The 9,554-nt window shown below is 42.7% G+C and overlaps 1 protein-coding gene across 1 annotated transcript in view; it reads left to right on the top strand.

The window, feature by feature from the left end:
* LOC109824793 overlaps window positions 1–9,171 on the top strand; it is a 94,915-nt gene extending 85,744 nt beyond the window's left edge. The window contains exon 3 of the mRNA XM_020391439.1: window positions 8,960–9,171. Within this exon, the coding sequence (XP_020247028.1) occupies window positions 8,960–9,171 (212 nt within the window). The remainder of the gene's footprint in view (window positions 1–8,959) is intronic.

The following is a 9,554-nucleotide window of genomic DNA, read 5'->3' as shown; positions in this document are numbered from 1 at the left end:
CGAGACAGAAGACGTTCTGACCACCGGTTACGTCGATCGCCTTCAGTTCCGCCCACCTTTGGTGGGAGCCCCAACGCAACATGGATTTGTCCCGATTCAAGTGAGGATAGTTGATCGCCTCGCCGCGTCCTTTTCACGAGGATCAGACAAAGTTTTGCATCGAAGGACACTTGGTTCGATGGATTGGAATCCCGAATGACTTCGTCGAGCCTGGGGATCGCAATGCCCTCACAACAAATTTCAGCCTTCTCATTAAAGGGAAAACTGCAATTTCTACCCGCCTGGGAGTGTTTATCAAAACCAAGAGCCTCGTTGCAGTCCTACGCTCCCAAAAGTGTAGTTTCTAAACACGGACTCTTCAGAATGCTAATAAAGCCGGCAAATCCCCTGAAAAGAAACGTATTCATCTGACGATGACAAACGTTATTGCCAGGGAGTCATGTCAACACACGATAGTTGCTCCGTTATTCTCACGATGAGTTGTACTATCGGGTGGGGGGTTATGATACGAGCTCTCGCGAAGAGATATGCCCGAGAAACCAAATCTCACTGCCGTGCCACAGGGGACTAATCACGGGCAGTATTCATCAGCGTGCAGTTGCCCCTAAGACGCTCTGCAGGAAGCGTTCTTCGCTATCGAGAGGGATCTCCAACGGAATGACTTAAGTCCAAACCAAAAGCCGTCTCCGTAAGAAGCGCATTGACGTTCATGATAACGAACTTCCAAAGTCACAATTTAACATGGCTGCATAAGGAAAGTTCAATCGACCTTCTTAGTTCTGCACCCTTCGCTATCACATTGTCTTGACTCGGCTACGCGTAGGGACCACCAGACGTAGGGACTACCAGAGAATGCCAGAGAGCGTTTATCCATCGGATGATGAAGCATCAGATGTAACTCGGCAATCGCTTTCTAATAATACCGGATCCACGTCCAGGCACAATCCGCGTAAGAGTGTTCATGATCAATACCGAGCAAATACGCCAAAATTCTTGAGGATGCCCTCTAACCAAACAGAAAGAGGCATTCAAGCATTGAAATGGGAAATGGCTATGCTACGGATAAGGAAGAGCATGACCACAAATTCGGGCTCATATCACTCAGTTCGGTGATTGAATCTAGCCATCGCAGCTGTACTGATCAAGCAGCAGCGATTCAGATGTGGATGAACGTCTCAATGCTGATGACCAACGTCTCAATGCCTGATGACCCTCCCGTTGACCAAAACGCGGCAGGGGGTCAACTGTGGGTGCCCCACTTTTTTAAAAAAGACGATAACGCTAGGGGTGGCCCCGTTATTCCTCTTAAGAATCGTCTCAAAGCCACCGATACGAGCGCAGGATGAGAAAATGAAAGATCTCGAAGTAAAATCAACGCTCTGATGCTCTGAATCGAGAGCGTAAGAGGACTGGCATCTCCATATCCATTATCCAAGAGGAGCTGGGACACAATAGCATACCCGGGCGAAGGTTCAACTTGATTAACTTCACGTCCGTTTGACGGGAAGGCGTTCACCCACTTCAACACTGATCTACTTCAAGCTCCCACTTGGCGTATGATTCTCCGCAATGAAGCCTTGATGGTCTGCCGTCAATTCGTTGCGCACTCTTCGCGGCCGGCCCTTCGATTAGGTACCGCCGTCTCAAGCCCGGAAGTATTAACAACTGGGACGATATAGAGAACTCATTCCTTGGTAACTTCTTTGATGGACGAACGATCGAGGTCTCCATACAGAACACTTTTCCGATTGAGAAACAAGAAGATGACGAGACAGTCAACGACTTCGTCTCAAGCCGCTTTCGCGAATAAAGCAATGAACTGCCGAGAATCCGATTCCACGGAGGACTTCATCTCCAGACATGTCATAACAACCGATCTATGAAGCATATTTATAAGTTATGAGTCGCCACCGTTCCACACTTGGAAAGAGTTGAAGATGCGCGGATGACGCGCAGAACGCTTCCTCGAAGAAGAAAGCCGAGAGGCAGCCAACGACGACGAATCTTCGAACTCAAACTTCGCCTCCGTGGTAAAAGGAAAGCGCACATGCAGCCGATTGCCTAGACGTTAATCAGACATCAGCCAACAACAACCCGAAGGCCCAGCAAAAGACTTCGGATCCGAGACATCCAAAAGAGTACTCCTTCAAGCCGACGAAGATGTTCTGGACCTATTTTCGAGTCTCTCCTTGAAAAATAACAAGATTAAGCTACCACCTATCCCAGTATTCAGGAGGCAAGCTGATAATAACTGCGGATCGAAGTACTGTGCGCTCACCACAGGAGCTCCTTCATCCTACCAAGGCTTGTTTCAGCTCTTAAAGAATAGCATTCCAAACATTGGTGGAAGCCACCGGGTTATATCGCTCAATTAAACCGAATTGGAACACTCCGAAGAGCCTATGACGAGTTATTAAACTGCTCTCCAGCTTCCAACTTGGTTATATGAGGCTAAACTGCCTCCCTGATACTTCCAATAGCGTATATGAGTCTAAACTGTTTCCACACGTCACGCGGAAAGCTTCCAGTGAGAATTTTTACATGTAATATTTCTTAAGGATAACCTGGTCATGTAACTCACTATGATGGTTAGCACCAGTTTCGCGAAGGAACGCTGGGGGGGTGGATGATTCATGTAACGCCGGAAGTTCCTGGAGAATTTTTTACATGTAATATTCTTAAGGATAACCCGATCATGCAACTGAATACAATGGTAAACCCAGCTTCACAAAGGAAGCTGGGGGTGGATAATTTATGTAACGGGAAGTTCCCGGAAGAATGTTAAATGTAATATTCTTAGGGATAACCCGATCATTATGAACAAAATGATAAACATTAAACTCCTATTATGATTTCCGAACACTCTTTTGCTGAGATGAAATTCGATCACTTCATTGGATCAATTTTCCCTCACAAAACTCTCACTGGTGTTTGACGACTCATAGTCTCCCACCACAGAGTCCCCCACCGATCAGACTAATTGATGGTGGACCACCAAAATTCTTTCCTGTTTAATCCATTCAAACTTCTATGTGTTTGTGCACTAAACATTCCCATTCTCAACACTTTCATGGTTAGAGTCCGGATATAATGCTTAGAATTTTAATCTGTCAATCCTTGATGAATTGTCAAACCCCTTCGCGTTAAGTCCTTATCACTTAACACCAGGAAACCCATTTGAGTGATTTGTACAAGTCAACACCCCCACTATAATTTGTACTCCCACTCCCATTTGGTCAAACCTTCTTACAGTTAGGACCACAACCAAAATCTCCTCTCGATTCCTCCAATGAACGAGAGATCCACAAATCGAGCGGTCAAACCTTCCTACAGTCTTCCTACAGTTAGGGCCAAATCTAAAATCCCCTCTTGATTCCTCCAATGAACGAGAGGTCCACTTTCAAATCGAGTGATCAAACCTTCCTACAGTTAGGGTCATCTCAAACTCCCGCATGGTCAAACCTTCCTACAGTTAGGACCAAAACCACAATTCACTCTTGATAAACGAGAAATTTATCTTTAGTTCGGTAATCAAAGCTTCCGACAGTTAGGGTTATCCGAATCTTTTCGATTCTCGGAGTGGAGATCCCACTCCTAGTTTCACCTTTCCGGATTCTGGGGGTGGAGATCCCACCTCGAGTCTCCTTTCCAACTGGAGATAGAATATAAAATTCTTCCTCTTCAGCTTTGGGAGATAGAATATAAAATTCTTCCTCTCCCATTTCGGGTTCGTCTTTGCCCCAAGAGAAGACACAACCTTTTAATTCTTCCTCTTCCATTTTCCAGCCTGTCTTTACCCTGAGAAAAGACACAATTCTCAACTCCTAAATAGAGATAAGCCTACGCCTAACACGCGTTGCCGGTTTAGTCTTTCACCGATTGAAAAAGACACCAGAATCCAGTCTGGGGCATTTTATCCCGAAGCCTAAGTAGGGATAAGTCAGCCCTTAACCCGCGTTGCTGGGTGGTTCGTCCCCATAAAAAATGACCGAGTCTACGTATTCAGCATCGTAGCAACAAAAATCCATGTCTTTTATGCATGGGGAATTTTATCCCGAAGTCTAAGTAGGGATAAGTCAACGCCTAACACGCGTTGCCGGTTAGTTTTTAACCTTAAAAAGAACAAAAGCCCACATATTCGATATTGTGGCAAGTCGTTATTCATAACGCCAAAATCCGTGCTTCACACGCGCGGGGAATTTTATCTCGAACCCTAAGTAGGGATAAGTCAACGCCTAACTCGCGTTGCCGGTTTAGTCTTTCACCGATTGAAGAAGACACCAGAATTCCAATCTGGGGACTTTTATCCCGAAGCCTAAGTAGGGATAGGTCAGCGTCTAATACACGTTGCCGGGTAGCCTATTCCCGTAACAATGGCGAAGTCTACGTATTCAATATCGTAGCATCAAGTCTAAGGGAGTTCATTCCTTTAGCACAACGTCACGTGCGGAACGGACTTAAACAATCCGCATGCAAGCCCGATTCAAACGGTAATCGGTAAAGGCAAGCCATATCCGTTGAAGGCTGAGGGTTTGCCAAAAACCTTAAAGTCTACGTCTGATACACGTCGCTGTTTAGTCTTTTCACAGGAGAAAGACGAAGTCTACGTATTCAATATCGTAACACTAAAAGAGTTAACTCTTTTAGCATAACGTTACATGCAGAACCGACTTAAACAATCCGTATGTTAGCCCGACTCAAACGGTAGTCGGTAAAGGCTTATCAAACCCGTTGATGGCTGAGAATTTGCCAAAAATTCTATAAATGCTAGTCATTGACGTATCAGCTTCATTAGTTGGTCTCATGACCTGAACATCCAACAAACTTCAGGATAAGATCCACACGTGCAGATGAATCAGCTTTAATAGTTGGTCCTGCAGCCCAACATTCGGGACCTTCACGCTCCAATGCCTTAAGAGCTTAAACTGTGTAGACTCCAGCAAACGTATGAGTATAAACTGTGTTAACGTTGGTCAACGCGTTACAACTAAAGTCAACGCCGAACAACGCGTTATAGTGAAAGTCGATGCTGGTCAGCGCATCAGCAATCTCGCCAAAATAAGGCAAAAGATGACTCCAAGGATTTCAGTTACAATCAAATATGAATTCCCGACAGAGAGGATCAGTTCAAAGCCAACTCAATGGCACGAGCTAAGCTCAGAAAGTTACACACTAATCTCAGTACAAGATTTCGACAGCGGTCAGACGATAAACGCAGTGCCGGAAGAACTTCACCTATTCGACGAAACAATGAATAGATTGAAGACTGAAGAAGTTAAGAATTGAGATAGTTCAAGATCACTCTACGAAATTGAGGAGATGGCCTATCTTATCCAAAGCATTCCAGATTCCTCAATAAAAGAATGAGTCTGGAATACTTTGGAGGGGGTATCTGTAGGCGTCTAAAAATGCCTATAGGTGTCCGTACACAGCTTGAGACAGAGAGAAGACGACGAACATCGTTATCCGAGTCTAAGAGGATTATCTGACGCCGACAAGCGCCTGAAGCAAAACGGCGAATCAAGTGACCTGCGCGCTTGACAGTCAGCTCGTGCGCGCCAATCAGCTCGCATGCGTCAATCAACACGCGCGCGTCAATCAACACGTGTGTGTCAATCAACACGCGTTCGACGGTCAATTCCGCAACGAAGCGTACAAGTCAACAAGACGATCAATTACGCAAAACGGTAGAAAATACAAGTCCCGGAAAGACCAGAAAACACCAGAGCTCAGCAAAAATTCGAGGGTCGGATCTGTCCGACCCGCGCAAGCGCAGGTCAGACCAGTCTGCCGCGCAGTTTGGTACCCGAAACGCGTTTTGACGGTTTTAAAGTGGTTTTTCGCAGGATTCATCTGTTCCAGGTTTCTTAACTAGCTTGAGATCATCCCCAAACGTGGTTAGGCTGTTATTGACTAAAGATAAGGCCAAATCACTTGTTCTCATCCAAATAACCGCTTCGGAAGCCCTATAAATACAAGCCTAGGGCCTCCTTTCAGCGGGGACAATTGATTATCAAGACGAGGAGGTGTTGCCGGATTGTGGAGTCAAAGAAGCTCGAATTTCAGCGAGGGTTGACAGATCTTGGCTAGTTCTTCGACATAAAGAAGGAGAGTTCGAGAGATCCGACACCCATTCCCGTCCGTCCCTTGAGATTAGGCTTGGGCTTAATCTCGAGAAGAGCCCTGATTTCGCTTGGTCGATCTCAGCGCTTCAAATCAAATACTTCCTCGGTGAAGACGAAGCTCTGCCGAATTTTTCATCAACCGGATCCAGATCAAAGGCGGTCCACGGATAAACCCCGACACAGGTAAAGATCCCACGTAAGCAGAAGACCGATAAACGATCTCTGCGTTTGTTTGATAAAGTTGTAAATTCTTTTTTTATTTTCATTGTGTAAGGAGATCTTATACAAAGATCAACTTTTTATTTTATTCGAGTTTATTGTAACGACTAAAGTTGTAATAGATTCGATAGCAATAAAAATAACAACTTTCGAAGCAAACAAGTCCATTTCTCCTTTTGGCAGTTATAACTGACCTTAAACTGATTGAATTGTGCAGGAAGAGACAACAAAACCAGATGCACCAATAACTCATCAAAAAGATCGAGTTTAAGTGCCTTAAGCTTTGAAGCAATATGAGACATTTCCATAATGTACTCCCTGATATTTCCTTTGCCCTTATACTTCATTGAAATCAAGCGAGCTAAGAGCGTGCTTGTTTTTACCTTATCGTTTTTTGCAAAACGCTTCTTAATTTCGGCAAGGAAATCTTTAGTCTTAGTAATCCCTTCGGATTCTATGCCCCTGAAGGCTTCCAGAATGCCGCGCTTAATGATCATAAGACTCATGCGATTTGAACGCTCCCACTTCTCATACTCCTTCTTTGCATCAGGAGTGCTATCCGTATTGAGAGGTTGGGATTGTTCAGTTCTTAATGCATAGTCAAGATCCATGCAGCCAAGAACAATTAATATGTTCTCTTTCCAAACCTTGAAGTTTGTCCCATTTAGCATGGGAATTGAGTTGATGTTAGCAGAAATTGTTGCAGCAGATGCATTAGCTGAAATAAAACAAAAGAATGCTCACATCAATAACCATAATCAATAAAATTCAAATAATGACAATCCCCATCCAAGATACCGGCACAACATTAATATCAAGTCTTTGGACAGTAATATTAACTTGTAAGTGATACCTTGTTGCAATGATCAAACATTGACAATAACTCATGTCAAATAATGAAACTATCTTTGGATCGATTCATTATTCACATGTAAACCTTATAATTGTCACACGCTTATCATCGCAGATGTGTATACAGTCTAAATAAATATTAACCTTCCTTTGGGCCGATTAAATATTTACACGAAAGCATACACACAAACATCTCACATTCCTCATGAACAATCTACACAAGAGAGGTTACTTTGGCAACTTCTTGTTTCAATTAATCAATTGGAGTGAGAGACAACCTTAATACCTTAGTGTCATAATATTTGAATTAAATAATTGATTAAAAACCGAATTAGATTTAAATTAAAAAATTTAAATCAACTGAATTTCCAAAAACTTAATTGGGGTCTCACAGCTTAATTAGGGCCCATAACTTAATTGAATAAATTAAGTATACCAAAGTGGACCCATGAAAAGCCGAGGCTTAACCATAATGAACACGAAGTTCCCTTAACTTCGAACGCGAGGTTCGACTGTATTGAGTACGAGACTCACTTAAGCACGAACGCGAGGTTCGTCTGAAAATGAACGAACGCGAGGTTCGTTTGATAAAAGAACGCGAGGTTCAACTTGGGAACGAACGCGAGGTTCGTTTAAAAATGAACACGATAGGGTTTCAATCTGAAACCGCCGCCGCCATTGCTCCTGCACCCAAAGGTCGAAACCCTAGGGTTTCCTGACGCCGCCGTCGCCGTCGGAGTCTAGAGCGAGGCCGCCAGCGACGCTGCGCCGGCGAGGAGCACGGGACCGATGACCAACAAACCAAATAGATCCAAAATTTCTCGATTTTATTTCAAAAACAGATCCAGAATCGAAAAAAAAAAATTTCGTGATCCAGATCCAAGAAAAAAAAATCCAACAAATTCCAAAACGTTACTGTTCATCCGAAAAATAAAAAACATAACTGTTCATCCACACGTTATTGTTCATCCGAGAACAATTCTTAATCAAAACCAGAGATTTTAAGATAAAAAAACCCAATTTTTTAAGAACTTAAACCCCTAAGAATTAATCACATGTGGCTCTGATATCCCTTGTTAGATCTTATAAAAACTTAAGATCTATACCATAAAGCCATGATTAATTCAAAGAGATTTACAAGAATCAAAAGAAAAGAGCGGAAGCTTATACCTGAATCCATAGATTAAACTTGAGATGGGTTTTTGATCTTCTAACCTTAGGGTTTCTCTAGCCAAATTTCTCTCTAGATGGGGGTAAAGAGAATTAGAGAATGTAACCCTAGATTAGGGACCATAACCCCTTATTTATAGATGTTGTACATTTACAATTTGGCCCCTCATCAAATCACAATTACAACCTGGTATCTGCACATATAACCCCATGATTATATTTAAAATACTCATTAACCCAAATTGATTGATCACTTTAGTGTGCTATCCTGAAGGATAGCAATACACACAGATTAATCATATGTGCCCACAAATAGATTTAATTAGATTTAAATCCAACAGTTACTGGCATAATTTGAGATTTTCCAGTAACTTCCATAAACATCAACATCAATGCAACAAATCCAACAAATGATGCCAAGTTATTGCCGCCGGCCAACCCAAGATAAGTAGTAACTGATCATTATTATAACAACATCAAAGCCGGAGAAAATATGCTCTTATCTATGATTATAAGTAACAAATATAAATAACATCTTATCTTCTTCAATCTGATACTCATTTACTTTTCAGAAAGGGAAGAGAAGAGAAGAGAGATGGCTGATTGGGGCCCAGTGGTGATTGCGGTGGTGCTCTTCGTCCTCCTCAGCCCCGGCCTCCTGTTTCAGTTGCCCGGAAATAGTAGAGTTGTGGAGTTCGCAAATTTTCAGACTAGTGGGGTCTCTATATGTGTTCATACTGTTATATTCTTTGGTTTGATTACCATATTTCTTATTGCAATTGGCGTTCATATCTCCACTGGTTAGGTTGAAGATTTGGTTGATGCTGTGGCTAGGTTCAATCTTTGGGGGTCATGTATAGAAAAACTTTTACCGTGGATGGTTATCATGAACAATTAATATTGCATTTTTGGTTTACACGTTATATGCGAAAGATGTATCAACAAGATTATCATATTTCCTATAGTCTGGTTGTTTTGATTGCTCGCCAGGATTTTTTCGTAATATGATAACAATTGAATGGTAAAATAATATTGGGTTAATAGAAAACCCCCTCACGAATAGGGGTGCGCCCTCAAGAATGGGGGTGTGTGTCTCAAAAACCTCATCAACTATTTTAATTCCAGTAAAATCCCTCTCTATTTTGAAGGTGTGGTATACACGATCCCCTTCAACTTCTAAAATTCGAC

This window comes from Asparagus officinalis, chromosome 9, assembly GCF_001876935.1.
Source record: "Asparagus officinalis chromosome 9, Aspof.V1, whole genome shotgun sequence".
Lineage (NCBI taxonomy): Eukaryota > Viridiplantae > Streptophyta > Magnoliopsida > Asparagales > Asparagaceae > Asparagus > Asparagus officinalis.
This window is presented reverse-complemented; position numbering and strand designations above follow the sequence as displayed.